This window comes from Bufo gargarizans, chromosome 9, assembly GCF_014858855.1.
Source record: "Bufo gargarizans isolate SCDJY-AF-19 chromosome 9, ASM1485885v1, whole genome shotgun sequence".
NCBI lineage: Eukaryota > Metazoa > Chordata > Amphibia > Anura > Bufonidae > Bufo > Bufo gargarizans.
In genome coordinates this window covers 106,251,376-106,269,894 of record NC_058088.1, presented here as the reverse complement: position 1 = coordinate 106,269,894, position 18,519 = coordinate 106,251,376, and the positions used below count along the sequence as shown (strand labels likewise).

The 18,519-nt window shown below is 43.2% G+C and overlaps 1 protein-coding gene across 1 annotated transcript; it reads right to left on the bottom strand.

Moving 5' to 3' along the window:
- Window positions 1-925: 925 nt before the first annotated feature.
- Window positions 926-14,950, bottom strand: LOC122919796 (homeobox protein CDX-1-like). The gene is made up of 3 exons (XM_044268983.1): window positions 14,524-14,950; window positions 2,406-2,551; window positions 926-1,132 (listed from the first exon to the last, which is right to left on the bottom strand). Exons 1-3 carry the CDS (start codon window positions 14,948-14,950, stop codon window positions 926-928), a joined length of 780 nt encoding a protein of 259 aa, XP_044124918.1.
- Window positions 14,951-18,519: the final 3,569 nt, after the last annotated feature.

Genomic DNA, 18,519 nt, shown 5'->3' with positions numbered 1-18,519 from the left:
ATGCCAACTGTGCATAAGGCCTCATGCACACGACCGTATGTATTTTGCGGAAGACGTATGTGTGAATTCCATATTTTGCGGACCGGAACAGCTGACCCCTAATACAACAGTGCTATTTTACATGTTGTATTTTTTTTTTGCGGAACAGAAATACGGACATACAGAAACAGAATTGACACTGAGTAACTTTGTTTTTTTGCGGACCCATTGAAGTGAACGCTCCCGCTTACGGTCCACAAAAGACCCCGAACGGACACGGAAAGAAAATACGTGCTTTAAATGCACGATCCGTTTTTTTTCTGGATCAGAAGAACAGAAAAATAAACAGCCTAATCTTTGGTTGGGACACCTTTGAGCAGGGGCGTAGCTGCAGGGGAAGCGTCTGCTTTGGGGCCCTGACCCAGAAGGGGCCCATCCAGGAGGAGGAGGACTAAAGGATTTGGTCAGGGACCCCTCAACAGTATTACACAATGACAGTATAGACAGTGTAGAAAACGGATGGGACAGCTGCCGGCCCTGGTCTGAGAGAGCGATCTTTACTAGCTACAGGAATGGGGCAGCATGAAAGGAAGGGGTCGCTAAAAAATTACTGGGGGAGGGGGGCCCCATTAAAAAATTTGCTGTAGGGCCCAGTCATTTCTAGCTACGCCACTGCCTTTGAGAGAAAACATTGTTTTGTGCAGATAATTTTTCTTCATCCCTAGATTTATTCGTCACCCTGCATTGTATCGTCCCCATCCCCAAGAAACGTTATCAGTCATAAAGTTGTCTCTCTCATTGAGTCTATATCTACATCCGTCCTCGGTGTGCAGTGATTTGTGTCGCTGCCACGTATTCAGGTTCCACCGGTTGGAGCGTGGCTTGTTATTTTCGTGTCGCACTTTTCACCTCAAGTTCTTATCATTTTCTTTCTTAGGATTAATGTTTACTGTGATACGGTGACATGAGGCACGCTGTCCACTGACCGCCCGCCGCCCATTGCATGTGACTGGGGATAGAGCATAGCGGTCATATGTGCTGGGCTGACAGATCCAGAGTCCCTCTGTACGGAGCACATACCGCCATCATGCTGGCCTGCTTTCTTGATTAGTTTCCTTTCCTTGGCTCGTCGGTTCTGAAACCAGATCTTTACCTGCAGCGGTGAAAAAAAAGCATTAATAACATATTAAACCACATTAATGCAAAAATAATGGAAATTGTATTTTAGTGGTTTTTTTTTCTTTTTCACTTTGTCATTACAGAGAAGGTGTACATAGCTCCTCCAGATACTGACCGAAGAGTGTATCCGAGCTTTCAGACCACCGTATGAAATGATGCAACTCACCGGGGATTTATCTAACTATGTATATGTTGCAGTTTGTCCCTGCACAGTCCAATCAGTGCTGCCATTCACACGTCAGCGTTTGGTCAGTGATTGTGAGCCAGAACCTGGATTGGAGTCTCCACAGACATAAGGGATAGGGGAAAGAGCTGCACCTGGTTTTGGCTCAAAATCACTGATGTGTGAATAAGACGTTATTATCATGCACACGTCCGTATGGCTTTTGCGGTCTGCAAAAAACGGATCCACAAAAAATACGGATGACGTCCGTGTGCATTCCGTTTTTTGCGGAACAGAACAGCTGGCCCCTGATAGAACAGTACTATCCTTGTCCGTTATGCGGAAAATAATAGGACATGTTCTATCTTTGAATGGAAATACGGAAAACAGAAGGCATACGGAATACCTTTTTGTTTGTTTTTTGCGGATCCATTGAAATGAATGGTTCCGTATACGGAACGCAAAAAAACAGAACATAAACGGGAAAAATAATTGTTATACATTTCTAGTAAGAATAAAAGAGGAACGGCACAACAAAGCGTGATGCAAAAAGATGTTCCAGGATTGTCATTTCATAGGAAATAATGGGAACAGACATGTCAGGAGAGGAGACTGGGCCTCTTTAAGGCTAGGGCTACACAACGACATTTTGTCGCACCAATGTTGCGCAACAATTTTTATAATGATAGTCTATGGTGATAGTCTATTCAAGATGGATTTTTCTGAGGCTGCTGCGTCACAGTCGCAGCATGTCACGTCGCAGTGCCACACCATAGACTAGCATTATAAAAATTGTTGCGTGACATTGGTGCGACAAAAAGTCGCGCAACACATATTGCAGTGTAGTTGCGACTTATTGTCACACAACAAGTCATCGTGTAGCCCTAGCCTAAAGTACACAACATTTATCAGTGTGTGATCTGTATGAACTGCTGGGACCCCTGTGGTCACCCGACATGGGGCACATATGGGACCCCCACACCATTCATTCTGTGAGACTGCTGGAGAAGTCAATGGAGAGGTGATAAATGTTGTTTATGGGAAAGCCCCTTTAATTAAGGATGACGGCTGATCACTAGCATACCTGTCTGTCAGACAGACCCAGGTTCAGTGCAATTTCGGACTTTCGTCGAATGGTGATGTATCTGTTGGAGAGAAATTCCTTCTCTAGCTGCAGTCTCTGGTGATCGGTGTAGACCACCCTGTATTTCTCCCTCGTCCTTGTTTTTCCTGTGCAGGCAGAGAAAAGGAAATCAGGCTTCATTATACCAGTGACCCAGTCATGTCTTCTCTCATCGCTATGTATTTATATACTATATATGTATATATGTGTAGCATCACAAACATTTAGTAGGTCAGTGGCGGTGTATAGTAACTCCTTAGTATTATAATATAACAAGTACCCTGACGAGCCTGTGGTCAAAGACCATCCTCAGCCCCATAGAAACCTATGAAGGCAATAGTAGGCTTCTTTTTTAAATAGATGTATGTACAGTGGCGGAAATAATTATTTGACCCCTCACAAGTTTGTCCAATGACAAAGAAATGAAAAGTCTCAGAACAGTATCATTTCAATGGTAGGTTTATTGTAACAGTGGCAGATAGCACATCAAAAGGAAAATCGAAAAAATAACTTTAAATAAAAGATAGCAACTGATTTGCATTTCATTGAGTGAAATAAGTATTTGAACCCCTACCAACCATTAAGAGTTCTGGCTCCCACAGAGTGGTTAGACACTTCTACTCAATTAGTCACCCTCATTAAGGACACCTGTCTTAACTAGTCACCTGTATAAAAGACACCTGTCCACAGAATCAATCAATCAAGCAGACTCCAAACTCTCCAACATGGGAAAGACCAAAGAGCTGTCCAAGGATGTCAGAGACAAAATTGTAGACCTGCACAAGGCTGGAATGGGCTACAAAACCATTAGCAAGAAGCTGGGAGAGAAGGTGACAACTGTTGGTGCGATTGTTCGAAAATGGAAGGAGCACAAAATGACCATCAATCGACCTCGCTCTGGGGCTCCACGCAAGATCTCACCTCGTGGGGTGTCAATGGTTCTGAGAAAGGTGAAAAAGCATCCTAGAACTACACGGGAGGAGTTAGTTAATGACCTCAAATTAGCAGGGACCACAGTCACCAAGAAAACCATTGGAAACACATTACACCGCAATGGATTAAAATCCTGCAGGGCTCGCAAGGTCCCCCTGCTCAGGAAGGCACATGTGCAGGCCCGTCTGAAGTTTGCCAATGAACACCTGAATGATTCAGAGAGTGACTGGGAGAAGGTGCTGTGGTCTGATGAGACCAAAATAGAGCTCTTTGGCATTAACTCAACTCGCTGTGTTTGGAGGAAGAAAAATGCTGCCTATGACCCCCAAAACACCGTCCCCACCGTCAAGCATGGGGGTGGAAACATTTTGCTTTGGGGGTGTTTTTCTGCTAAGGGCACAGGACAACTTATTCGCATAAACGGGAAAATGGACGGAGCCATGTATCGTGAAATCCTGAGCGACAACCTCCTTCCCTCTGCCAGGAAACTGAAAATGGGTCGTGGATGGGTGTTCCAGCACGACAATGACCCAAAACATACAGCAAAGGCAACAAAGGAGTGGCTCAAGAAGAAGCACATTAAGGTCATGGAGTGGCCTAGTCAGTCTCCGGACCTTAATCCAATCGAAAACCTATGGAGGGAGCTCAAGCTCAGAGTTGCACAGAGACAGCCTCGAAACCTTAGGGATTTAGAGATGATCTGCAAAGAGGAGTGGACCAACATTCCTCCTAAAATGTGCGCAAACTTGGTCATCAATTACAAGAAACGTTTGACCTCTGTGCTTGCAAACAAGGGTTTTTCCACCAAGTATTAAGTCTTTTTTTGTTAGAGGGTTCAAATACTTATTTCACTCAATGAAATGCAAATCAGTTGCTATCTTTTATTTAAAGTTATTTTTTCGATTTTCCTTTTGATGTGCTATCTGCCACTGTTACAATAAACCTACCATTGAAATGATACTGTTCTGAGACTTTTCATTTCTTTGTCATTGGACAAACTTACAAAATCAGTGAGGGGTCAAATAATTATTTCCTCCACTGTATGCTGGGATAACGTATCCCCTATCCATAGGACAGATGGTTAAAGAAGATCTCTGACTTCCCCCGTTTAGTTCCTTGCACCCCCCTTGTAATAACAATTCTGGAGCGTCATTTCTTATGATAATGTTGTGCAGTTCCTCTATTATTCCTACTAGAAGTTATGAATGAATTGCCAGCAGCCTACAATATAGGACTAACAGGGAGTGCAGGGACACCCCACCCTAACTGGTAACACCCAGTTGACCTTTATTGCAGACTGCTGGTAATTCATTCATAGACTTCTAGCAGTTATAATAGAGGAATGGCACACTATAGGATTGTAAGAAGGGCTTCTCGAGAATTGTTATTTCCAGGAGAGGCGATGGGTCTTCTTTAAATCCTTGGCGGCATGTGTCGTACATGTTTGGCAGATGCTGTGTCTTGGGATCAGACGAAGAGTTGGCAATACGCAGGTTGGTGAGCTCTGCTTTTGTGCTTGTGATGTAGATGTTGAGAGTTGTGATTTCTTTCAGTGGTTATCCTAGGCACTAGCCTGCTTACTATATTACTAGATCGGTATGATGTTACATGCATATTTCTGATGCAGGCTCCCCCTCTTGTTACTTTTTTATTATAGTATTTTAATAAGGTTTTTTTTTTATTATTTTTTTTAAATTTTGGGTCTAGCACCTTCTTTTCTGTTTTGGTCATATGGCTTACTTTGGTACGGTGTGACCAGTTACTTAAAATAGGGTCTTGTGCTTTGGTTGATGAGAAATATAAAAAAGTTGAATATAACAATTCAAAGAAAAAATACATTATTTTCCCAAAAATATTTTCAGCATTAAAACGCAAAAACTATATAAATGTGGTGTCGTTGTAATCGTCCTGACCCGGAGAATGAAGGGAACAGCTCAGTAGGGAACCCGTAAAAATGAAAGTCATACAACTATGTCACATTTGCATTTTTTTTTTCCAATTTCCCCCCATTTGGAATTTTTTTTGACAGCTTCCCACTACATCGTATGTAATATTCATATGGCTAAATGGCTATGTGAAAAATAAAAAAGTTATGTCTCCGGAGTTAAAGACAAAAATGGAAAATCGCCCGTTCTTCTAAGAGTTTATTGAGGGCAAAAAACATGGTGTGAACAGAGGCTGATGTTTGAGCTGTATCATGTGTACGATAACTGTTAGCTTTCACTTGCATTGTGTTTCACAGCCGTTTCAGGTTACAGTGGCTGTACATGGGGTTCACAGTCCCTACGGGCCCTCTAACACCTCTCATACAATGCGCAGAGCTATTTATGAGGCAATTACTGCTCAGATGTGGGAGCAAGTGTTACATTTTACAGATTCACAAGAATTTACCCAAAAAAGCTTTTAAGTAGAAAGGTATAATGATCTGGTAGGGGAGACTTCCTTTTCAACACCTCTGGTGTTCCTGCAGCACAGTGCCATTGCTGCTGCTAAAGCTAGCGGTACACATGAGAGGTAGCAGTTGGCGATCAGTTGTCCACGGGATCGTTCATGTGAAAGATGGCAGAAGCAACATAGCAGACTGGACCGGCCAATCAGGGCCAAGCATACACTAGGGTTCAGGAAAATGGCATAAGTCAACTGATCAAGCCATACACGTGTATTCCATTGGCCATTGGGATGACTCACTCTAAACCTTCATACAATGATCGGCCAAAATGATCCAAATGATCTGTTTCGCCAACCTTTATCTTGTGTTTGGACAGCTTAATGGAAACAATCCTGGTCACATAATTATTATACTGTGGGCTGGTAATGTGTTCTACAGTGGAGGACTACTACTGGAATGATGGGAATCTGCAAAATCTGTAACTGGGCCCCTATGTACCATGTGCCATTTATAAAACTGGAGTGTTCTCATATGGTGCACTTTAGGTTGCACTTTAGGTGAACATCCATCTTATGAGTGTACATTACAATTGTTTATACATTAGTAGTATTCCACTATATCTAGATTTATTATTGAAGAGAATGTATTTATGGGCAGATGTACAGGTGCATCTTATGTGGATATCTGGATCCACACAAATTATATTATATTACATTATGGTCCGATTATGTGTTGATTATTTTGAATCATGCTTTTTCTCTATTTTTATTTGTCAATCTATTTGAGTCCGCTCCATGTATTCTGGATGTCTTTTACCGTCTGTTGTGGTTAGCTCTATTTGAATAGATGTATTTTCTTCTGATTTTACAGCCTGATGAAGGTGGCGGCCCGCCACTGAAATGCGTAGCTAGGCTTTTATTTTAAGTGTTTCAGTGTATGTTTTTAATACATTTTCTAATAGATAGCTGAGCAGCGCACTTTTGTTTTTCTGTTTCTGCTCATGATCTTATATGGTAGAGTAACTTTGGGCCCCACCTGGCACCAGAACCAGGTGCTACTGCTCCCTCTGCATTTCATCAGTACAAATATGGACATGGTATGAGACCCTGTTATGTCATTATTGGTGCTTGGTATTAGGCTGCATGTGACTATACATGAGATGTGGGCTGAATTCTTTGGCTATCTGTCTCTCCTGACTCCCCCATACACATGCATGCTCAGCTCCTTTAAGTGTCCTGAACAGATAGAAGGGAGAAAATCGCTGTCCAAAATCCAATAGCCCAATCATTATCTCACCCGACATCAGCCATCAGGGGAGAGTTGGGAGGACCCCATACACATTAGGTGGTTGGCTGGTCCGGCTGAAATCAGCAGGTTTAGCCGAGACTTAGAGGACCTGTCAGCAGATCATGTAATATGTATGTTCAGCTTAAAAAGCTGTCAGCAGGGTCAACCCTATTTACCCAAGTATTCTGCCCGGCAGGGTTGCCCTGACGAATAAAACTATACCTGTATGGTCAAAATCTCTGGCGGTGTTACAGAGAAAAGCTTCATTCTATATGCAACTTAGGGCTTCAGTGCGCTGAGAAGTAGGTGCACCTCAGCTCAGAGTTTGCCACCCCCCTCCCCTTGACTGACAGGGTCAGCCATTATTGCCCTCTTGCTGGGCTCTATAATCCCTGTAGATTTTATAATTGCACAAGCGCAGTAATCACCTCAGCAGTGGGGATACCCGAAGGAGATGTACTGCACATGCGCCGATTATAGAATCTGTAGCGCATGCATGGTGTTATAGGGCCAGATGTGAGGACATTGGTGTCTGTCAGTCAAGGGGAGGGGATTGTGGCAAAAGCTGGAGAGCTGAGGGGCTGGGGCCCACCCCGCACTGCTGCGCAGCCCTAATTTGCTTATAGAATGAAAGTCTTTTTAGCTCTGGAAGAAAAGTATCACTTTAATAAACAGGGTCAACCCTACCAGCCAGTATGCCTGGTTTCAATGAGTTGATCCTGCTGACAGATCTTCTTTAAAAGGGACCTGTCACCTCTCCAGGCATGTCTTTTGAATCAATTACTTGATTTTCCCATGTAATAACGATTCTGGAGCATCTGTTCTCACGGCTCTATGTCATTTGAATGAATTGCCAGCAGCCTGCAGTAAAGCTACAGATAGCAGTTGCCAGTTGGGGGGGGGGGGGGGGGTCCCTGCACAGTCTGATAACAGCAGCGCTGAGTGGACAGAGTCAGACATACCCACTACTGGTAACACCCAGCAGAACCTTTACTGCAGACCAGGGGCGTAGCTATAGGGGGTGCAGAGGTAGCAGTCACTACCGGGCCCAGGAGCCTGAGGGGCCCCAAAGACCCTTGTGCCACATAAGAAGACACTGGTATTATAGAAAGTGCATGCTGTTCAAGTTACACCTCTGGCTGGAGGGAAGGGGTAATGTCAAGAGTTTGTACAGGGGGGTGCCGTTTCAATGTTTGCTTTAGGCAGCACAAAGGCAATGTGCTTCCTTGCCCCTGGCTATAAAGCACTGAAGGAAGAGGGGCCCAAGCTGAACCCTTCCACCAGGGCCCATGATCCTTTAGCTACGCCCCTGCTGCAGACTGCTGCCAATTTATTTGTAGACTTCTAGCAGGAATAATACAGGAATAGTACAATGTTGAACCACAACAATAGATGCTCCAGAATTGTTAATACCGGGGAATGCAATTAGCTACTAACACTGACATGTCAGGAGAGGGGACAGGTCCTCTGTAAGGTTTGCTTTTAAATGGCCAGGAAAAAGGATATACGGGGCAGATTGGTTATAAATTACAATTGTCGAGGTTGAAAGGACTGTTGTCTCATTAGGCTGAGCCCACACAGGCTCTACCAGTTAATCTACAGAGTACTGGCTGCTGCACTCACACCTTGCTTGACCAGTTTTATTGCCAAGCACCTGTTACTCTGAAGATGATATATTTGCAACAATTTTTTGGGCCAAATTAGTGGAAGATTGGTTACCATCAACTGACGAGTGTCTACAACTGAACTACAATAGTCCTCTCGACAGGACTATTTTCTCGTCTTGTATAACGGAAACAAACTGAACCGTTATTTGGCCCCAAAGAATTGTATTAGGATGTAGCAAAACGGAATGCCTCTTAAAGGGTTATATTTTGCATTCCACCCTAGAATTGCGTTATATTCCGTTATAATGGAACCTATAACGGCATTTATTAAAGCCAATGTGAACCCGCCCTCACTTTCATTCTCCGGGTCAGTATGATTACAACAATGCCACATATGTATAGTTTTTTCCATTTTAAAATAAGAATTTTTTCTTTGCATAGCCCTATTCTGATCCACATAACTTTTTTTATTTTTCTGTATATGGAGCTGTGTGAGGGCTCATTTATTGCAGGACGAGATGTTCTTTTTATTGATACCATTCAGTTAGGAGGACCGAGGCTGCTGCACAATATATCCGGCTCCCCTGATCCTTGCTAGGGGAAGCCGGTGCACGGCCAAGAGAGCTCGCTCACGGATTTTGACCTCTCAGATGCCGTAGTCACATTTGACCATCTACATCTGAGGGGTTAAATGTATGCAACTGACGTTATTGTCGATCACATACAGTTAGTCCTGGGTGCCTCCTATGGAGCCCACTGCGCTTGCGAGTGGGCGCCGTCTTTAAACACCCACACGTCAACATAATTTTCTGCTGGAGTGGCGGGAAGGGGTTAAAGGGCATCTGTCAGCAGATTTGTACCTATGACACTGGCTGACCTGTTACATGTGCGCTTGGCAGCTGAAGGCATCTGTGTTGGTCCCATGTTCATATGTGTCCTCATTTCTGAGAAAAATTATGTTTTAATATATGCAAATGAGCCTCTAGGAGCAAAGGGGGCTGTTACCATTACACCTAGAGGCTCTGCTCTCTCTGCAACTACCACTCCTTCTCTACTTTGACATGCTCCTAGAGGCTCAGTGCATACATTGAAACATCATCTTTCTCAGTAATGCGGGCACGTATGAACATGGGACCAACACAGATGCCATCAGCTGCCAACAGGTCAGCCAGCGTCATAGGCACAAATCTGTTGACAGCTTATATTTTAAATGATTACAGCCCATTTCAAGTATACATTTATTTCACTAAATATGTATCTAGTTGAATAAACAACTTGATTAAAATAAATTACTTCCTATTTGCAGTTTAGGATTGTCCAAAGTTTGCTGAACATTATATATATGTATGTGTATATATATATATATATATATATATATATATATATATGTGTGTATGTAGATCCTGCGGCTTTCAACACCCTCTGCTGGCTATCTAATATGCATGAGTAAGGCCTGAGGAGGGATGAGCAGGTTGGACTGGAGCTTTCCAATCTGTGGAGTTCCTCAGAAATAAAACGTACATATGGAGGTTGAAAAAGATCCTATATGGACACCTAGTGGACAGTCTTGAAATTGTAACATTACCTCCGATCTTAGGGTGGGTTCACAAGTGTCAGAATTGCCTTCAACAAATCTGCTTTTTATTTGCAAGAGGATCTGAGGCAGAAACCTGAGGCCGACACTCGGACTTCTGCAGTGAATGGTGGATCAACATGAGGAATAGCAGCATTCAGTAGGGCTAAACCATGGGTTTTTCGCAATGTAAATGCTAATTCTCCTTTCTGATTATGAATTTTTCCGAAGCACGTCAATGTGGAATAATATACCCAGGGCCAGTGCAAGGATTTTTGCCGCCCTAGGCAAAGATCCATTTTGCCGCCCCCTCATGTCACTCACTCACTGACAGAGACACACACACACACACACACACACTGACAGACACGCACTCACTCACTGACAGACATATACACACTGACTCACTCACTGACAGACACTCACTGACAGACATACACCTACCCACTGAGACACACACACACACGGAAACTCACTGACAGACACTCTCAATGGCAGACAAACACTCATATACTCACTGACAAACACACAGACACTTACTGACCGACAGACATACGCCCTAGGCGAACGCCTAGATCGCCTATATGGTTGCGCCTGCCCTGTATATACCCTAGTCACAGAGGAAGTATCAGTGGATTAAATATGGATTTAGGCACCTAATCCTGAAGGTGTGAACTAACCCTATGGCCTCTTTCACACATCAGTAGATCATGGAGGTGAATTATCCATGTTGTCCATCAGTAGCACACAGATCCATTGATTTTAATGTTTTTTCACACATCCTTGTGTCTCCACTGACCATGGGTCAGTGGAGGGATAATGGAGACATGCACTATTTTGGTCTGTGTTTTTATGGGCCATACATGCCCATTGAAGTCTTTAGGTCCATTAAAACCACTGAAAGGACACTGATGGCATCGGTTCACTGACCACTGGTAGGAGATGTCCCTGAAATCCTGGCAGAGTACTTGGAATACAGAAGACACACCGAGGGCAAAAAATGGCACATGGATCAACAGCAGGCCCTTTGTATACATCTCCACGGATGAAACACCGTGGACATCATCACCAACCCAGACGTGCGAAAGGGGTCTTTCACTAGAACGGACTCTTACACATCATCCATTATTATAATCTGATGGATTATTTAAATATCCCTATGTTTTCAGCATGTTAAATGTATCTAGTGTATGTGAAGTATATACAGGGGGCCCAAGAAAAAGAAGCCCCCCTCCAGCGATAGTAGGACAAACTGAGTCAGCAAGTGCATTGTTTTTTTTTAACTACCCGCAAGTCACAAAAGATGCTGAAAGTGCTCCCCATTCACGTCTATGCATCCTTGGGCACGTCGGATTATTATTTTTGTGGGCCACCCTGTATAAATGATGAATCTGTAGTAATATTACAAGCATAAGGACATGAACAAGTTTTCTGTCCGGATGTGATTTGTGTAGTGAACGCATTGCATCCGTTCTTTTTCACACGTTTTTCTGCGTTCAGGAAAAATCACAGCATGCTCTATATTGTGTGTTTTTCACACAGCTCTGGCCCCATAGAACTGAATGGGGCTTGCAAGAAAAACGGAAGACATCCGGATGCAATGCATTATTCACTGATGGTGGCTGGAGATGTAGATTGATAGTCTTCAGTTTTTCTTCATGCGCGGATACAATCTGGATGAAACAAGCGCACACACCGAATGCAATCGCAGAAAAAGATTTACTGCACTTGGTGCAAAACCATCAGATCTTCCTTATTAGATCCTATTCCGGACTGATTCCGTTTATCGCTTGTGTGAAAGAGGCCTTACGCTTTTTAGACTGTGCTAATACCGTAAGATATAAGTAACTGTTAATTTCAACTGCTCCATACGGTATTTTTTAAGCTATTATGGTTGTGACTAGTATGTTACATTATTGCTGAGTTTGTTTGGTTTTTATTATTGTAAAACGTAGAAAGTGTACATGTGACTGGGACTACATTTTGTAGGACATTTCTTATTCACAATGCAGTCATATATTAGCTTGTGTTCTGCTTTGTTTTATTGTATGTTGTTGGTATACTGTACAGAAATGTTAGTTTCTACAGGGTCATGAACCAAAAACGTAAAAGTGCTATGCTGGTCAGTGCGATTTCGTAGCGTGCACTGTGTTATAAGACTGCTTTCCCATTATCGGCTAGAGTCTAGGAATTTAGGGCTTTTTGCTGATTGCTTCACCACTTGCCTGAAAAAAACACTTTCATATTAGGCTACTTTCACATCAGCGTTTTAGTTTTCCGGTATTGAGTTCCGTCATGGGGGCTCAATACCGGAAAAAAAACCTTCAGTTTTGTCCCCATACATTGTCAATGGGAACAAAACTGAACAGAACGGAATGCTCCAAAATGTATTCTGTTCCGTTTAGTTGCGTTCCCATATCGGAGAGCAAAACGCAAAATGTTGTAGTTTGCTTTCCGTCCTGGGATCTGTTTTCTCTCACACAATCTGCCATAATAGAAAACGGATCCGTCCTCCATTGACTTTAAATGGAGTTCATGACGGATCCGTCTTGGGTATGTTAAAGATAATACAACCAGACCCGTTCATAACGGATGAAGGCGGTTGTATTATCAGTAACCCTGCCGGATCCAGCAAAACGCCAGTGTGAAAGTAGCCTTAGCTAAATTTTCATTCTAATAAAATCTAAAAAGTGTCAATAATTGGTTTAGGATGGATTCACACCCTGTGTCCGATGTGTGCAGAGTTCTACCATATCGGCAAAGTGGATGCGACTGTAAGAAATCCACAGTCTTTGCAATAGAGAGGGTGAAATCTGCAGCCATTGTTTTTTTTTATGTAGCAGATTTTTTCGTTGCATTTTGTCACATGTGGAGGGGCTCTATTGGTATATTTATACGGCAGGTTTGCTGCCGTGTACATGGATTTATGCAAGCTCCGTTCAGAGGGGCAGTCACATAAAGGCCGCAGAACCCATGAAAAATATGCAGTAACCCCACAATAATTAACCGGCTTAAATAAACCTGGATTTGTCGCGGCACCAATTTCTAGCTCATCGTTTCTGCAGTGTATTCTCAAATTATGCACCTTTTAGGCAGCGGAATGAGACTTATAAAAACACAGTCTGGGGTGCTGAGTCTCACCCCGAAAAAACCCATCCCAATTATGCATCATCTGAGACCACCCTTGGGGTTTTTGTGCGGAAAACTCTGTAGCATAATACAGTACCAGCAAAGTGTACGAGATTTGACGAATGTCATGTACACTTTGCATGTATTTTCTGTGCGGAAGTTTACTAACAGAAAATCCAGATAGATTTCTGCACCGTTTTCTGTGTGTTTCCGCACCAATACTGCGCCAAAAACTGCATGTGTTCCTTCTGGTTTTCGGTGCAGCACAAAATTTTTTACAAACAATTGCCATGCTGTGGATTTCAAAATCCGCACGGCAGGTCAATATGCAAAAATGCTAAGTGAACAAGAAATTTGTCTAATCTCCTACACTTTACTACGCCGTGTATTTTCCGCATAAGGATCTGTGCGGAAAAAAACATGCGTAATCCGCAACATGTGCAGGTAGCCTTATACATAGTGGTTTTCTCTATTGGCTTCAATGGGATTGTCAACATCAACAGAAAATCCAGAACAAAAATGACAGTTTTTATGCGTTTTTTTGTGTGGTTTTCATGTGAATTTGCAACATACAAATCTGCAACATGTGCAGTTTCCACCCTGTGCGTTTCCACACTAAATCTACATCATGTGTTACTTGCGGATTTAGTTACAGATTTGATGCTATTCTGCTGCAAATTTCATCCTTCCATTAAAAAGGGTGAAATCTGAACCACACAAATCACACAAATAATTGACGTGCAGGTCTAGCGTATTTCCATACAGAAGTAAAAAGCAAAGTGTACATGAGATTTGTCGTACACTTCGCTGGTACCATACTATGCTGCGGTTTTTCTGCACGAGAATCATGCGTAATCCGCGACGTAAAAGTGCCTTGGTGAATTGTTAGCAATTTGTTTAGTTTTTTTTACAATGAACTTAACGCTGTATTATGTATATATATATATATTCTCTAGTTCAGAGGGTTAGACTGATTTCATGGCTCAGTATTACACTTTGGAGAATCTCTATGCCCTATGTTCTACGACACATTTCTCAATGCCTTATAGCATATGGAGAATATAAAGTTTGCTGACATAATCTATTAATTTAACTTGTGATTTTTTAAATTGCATTTTTTATCTAATTTGAACTTCTATATTGCATATATGCGGTACTTACCTGCAGGATTTGTGTGCATTGCTTTCTTTGCCCATTCACAAGGCTGAAGTCTTTGGTTATTGGCGGATGGCTGAGTATTCACAGTACTTACAGGTACTTCCCCAGATCCTGAATGATACACGTCTCTAAAGTCTTGAGAGTCATACCTTGTCTGTCCATTAGACAATCCAGATATTACCGGGGGAGAACTTGTTCCAGAGATTCCAGGGCCATAGTAACTGTATTCATCCACTGCCATTCCATAATTGTTTTCCCACAAACTTGACGGATGTCCATGGTTGTCCACGCTATGCACATTATGGTACCCCATATAATTTGAGTAGTGGGGACTTACTGGAAAATTCTGCAGCGGTAAATTGCCATTGGAGTACTTTTTACATTCAGGATACATGCTGCTCTCTTGGTACTCAAAGTAACTTACGTACATTGCTGTGATGCTGCTGGGTTGTAAACCTTAGGGCATGATTATTCACAAATAAAAATCAAAAGTTTTCTTCCATTTTTCTTCTTTTCCTTACTTATGTTTCTATTGCTTCTCCCATGTATCTGTCAGTGGAGAACTTATGGTGGTGAAGATCCAGGCTTAACAAGTTGTCCCTTCTGATGTAGAGGTTGCTGCCACTTCCTTTGAAATTCCATTAGCATTGAAATGAAAAAAAGAAGCATGCGGCCAACTCCACCTTGCTTTAGGTTATGGTGCTTCCTTTTCCCAGCTGTCCCTTCTGAAGTCCCCACCCTAGAAACAGTTTAATTTATGACAGGGTAGAAGCAAGAGATAAGCTTTCTCACAAGTGATCCCAATGCTGCTTAAAAAATACCGACCATATTCCCGTGTAAATGCCCATAATGTTTTTTATGGAGCGTTCCCTTGAGCTTTGTTTGGTATAATAGTATAACGGTAAAAGAGATATGTTACCATGCCCCAAAAATGAGGTTTATCTCCACTGTATAAGGCCTCATGTGCACGACCATGTGTAGTTTGTGGTCCACAAACCGCAGATCCTCAAAATACGGTTATCGGCCAAGCGCATCTTGCAATTTACGCTAGATCCAAATTAGACAAGAATAAGACAAGTTCTATATTTTTCGTGGACAGCAGGATGTGCACATGATGTGCAGCCCCATTGAAATGAATGGGTCCACATCCAATCCGCAACAAATGGGGATCAGATGCGCAAAAAATATGATTGCGCGCATGAGGCTTAAGGAGGAAGATTGAGAGAAATATACTAAACAAAATTGACAGAAAAATGCCCCGAATTGTGACAACAGCATGAATTGATTATATGTTTTAGGTATCGTAGTAGTAATGGAGGTAGTAGTAGAAATTAATATTTTTTTATTTTCTATTCTGTATTTTTCTGCAAACATGTAGACACAGATCTGTTTGCATTCATTCCGCTAAATTAGCAGGGTATTTCGGTGGTATACCCCCACATGCTCCACCTTTCCTTATATTACAGTTTTAAGAAATTGACATTGTTCTTGGAATTGTTTTTTCCTTAACTATCATAGAGAAGATCTTAGGAGTCATAAATCATATTTCTAGTCTTCTTTCTTTCTAACCTTTGGATATGTTGCAGAGTCCACAAACTTCAAGATATGGAAGGAAGCTTTATTAACCTCTTAATTGCAATGGTAATTTTTTTACAATATTGTGTACAGACTGAGAATGGCACAGAATGAGAATCCGGTTACAGTAACAAGGTACTTAAAGTAGTTGACTTAATTGTCTCACTTCAGGAAGTCGCATTTATCATGTAGAGAAAGTTAATACGAGGCACGCACTAATGTATTGTGATTGTCCCTATTGCCTCCTTTGCTGGCTTGATTCATTTTTCCATTATACACTAAACATTTCCATGACTACCCTGCAATCCAGCAGCGGTGGCCATGCTTGCAAACTATAGGAGAAAGAGGTCTATGGGCACTTTCGTGGTCCCAGCCACCAGAGAGTTCGACACCTTTTTCCTACAGTGTGCAAGTGCGACCACCGCTGCTTGATTGTAGGGTGGTCTTAACCCCTGGAAACGCTTGTAAATGCCCTCATGATCTCCTGTCTGGACTACTGCAAGACCCTCCTCTGTAAACTCCCATATCACAATCTGGCGCCCTTCCAATCTATCCTCAACACTGCTGCCCAGCTAATCTTGCCCTACCCCCATTACTCCTCTGCCTCTCCTCTCTGCCAACTTCTTTTACTGGCTATCCATTTCCCAGAGAATCCAGTACAAAGTATTAACTATGACATACAGAGCCATACAGAACCTCGCAAAGCCTCCTTCTCTACTTTCCTCTCATCCAGTAACCCTTCCGTCACTCTGCCACCTTATGAGCCGCTTCTACCCTCACCTGTCTTCTTCCCCCCTTCTTTATGCACTGTAAGTCTTTCTATCCTGGGTCATCTCTCCCTCTCTACCTGTCACAGGTGCAAAGCACCACGTGGTCAGACAATACTCATAATCAAGAAACAGCCCAAAGTCAGTGCAGGCAGAGTTTGTGCGTATGCGTATAACAAGTCCGAGGTCTGGGCAGTCAGCTGAGGGTCAATTGGATAAACAAGCAGTGGTCAGGACAGGCAGCAGAGGATCAGAGACGGTAACAGGCAAGGTTCTGTACACGGGCAGTCAGACAGATAAGCACACTTGAACTAGAATACTTAAAACCTTCCACCTGGGGAAATATAGACAAGTACCCCGGTATTGGCCAGATGCATTGGCCACTCATTCTGCCCCTTTAAGAGCCAGGTATCACACACACATGTGGAGTATAAAGATAGGCATGGAGGCCCTTACTGAGAAGTACAGGCCATGGCCTGCATGTACCACATCGGACACAGAAGGACAGACCCACTGAGTAGCAGAAGGTGAGTGGGTCCTGGTCGCTGGGACAAGTGAAGCAGGGTGAGTAACATGGCACCTGTGCCCACCTGAAAGAGCAGGGCAGCAGCAGGCACGAGCCGCCATTGCAACATAAATTGGAGAAAAATCATAATTTTCTGCACATAAAGTTTTTGTTTAGAACACCTTTGGACTTCTAGACATATAAATAAGCTCTTCTCCAAAAGGAATTAAACTTCTATTTTAGATAGTCTTCATCCTTCTGGAGGAAAGCTCATTGCAAACGTTTCTCCCATAGAGCATTCCTGTAAGGCCTCCTGCACACAAACACCGTCCGTGGGGCAACCGCAGCGGATCGCGGACCCATTCACTTTAATGGGTCTGCGATCCGCCCGTTCCGCAAAAAGATAGGACATGTTTTATCTTTTTGCGGAACGGAAGTACGGGACGAAACCCCACGGAAGCACTCCGTATTGCTCCCGTAGGGTTCCGTTCCGTGCTTCTGTCCTGCACCATTCCGCATCTCCGGATTAGCGGACTCATTGAAGTGAATGGGTCCGCATCCGTGATGCGGAATGCCCACGGAACGGCATCCGTGTATTGCGTTTCCGCAAATGTGGTCCGCAATATGGCAACGGGGCGCACACGTTCGTGTGCAGGAGGCCTAAGTAAGTTCAATGAGAACCAGTAACTCCCAGGTCTTCTAGATAGGACAGTTTCCATATGATTTACCCGCAGTGTGTTCACATGGGATATAATGCCTCACAAGTGTTCTATTGTAGTTCTACACTGATCGGTGGTGTTCCGACATGCGGGCCCTCTGCTGATCAGCTGTTTGAGGAGGCCACGGAGCTCCGGTGAGTCCTCCTCACAGCTTACCAAGCACTGTGCCATACATTGGATAGCGGCTGGGCTTGGTATCGCCCCATTCAGGGGAATGAGAGCAAGCTGCACCTAGGCCACGTGACTGATAATCATCATCTAACGTGGCCTAGGGTAGGCCGCGAGAAGACAGCGGCACTCACAGAAGCACTACCACCTCCTCAAATGGCTCATCAGCAGGGTTCCTTTGGCCTCTTTCACACAAGTGATATGGATTGTGTAAGGATCTGTTCAGGGAAAAACTGATGTTTTTTGCAAACAAGTTCAATCCGCT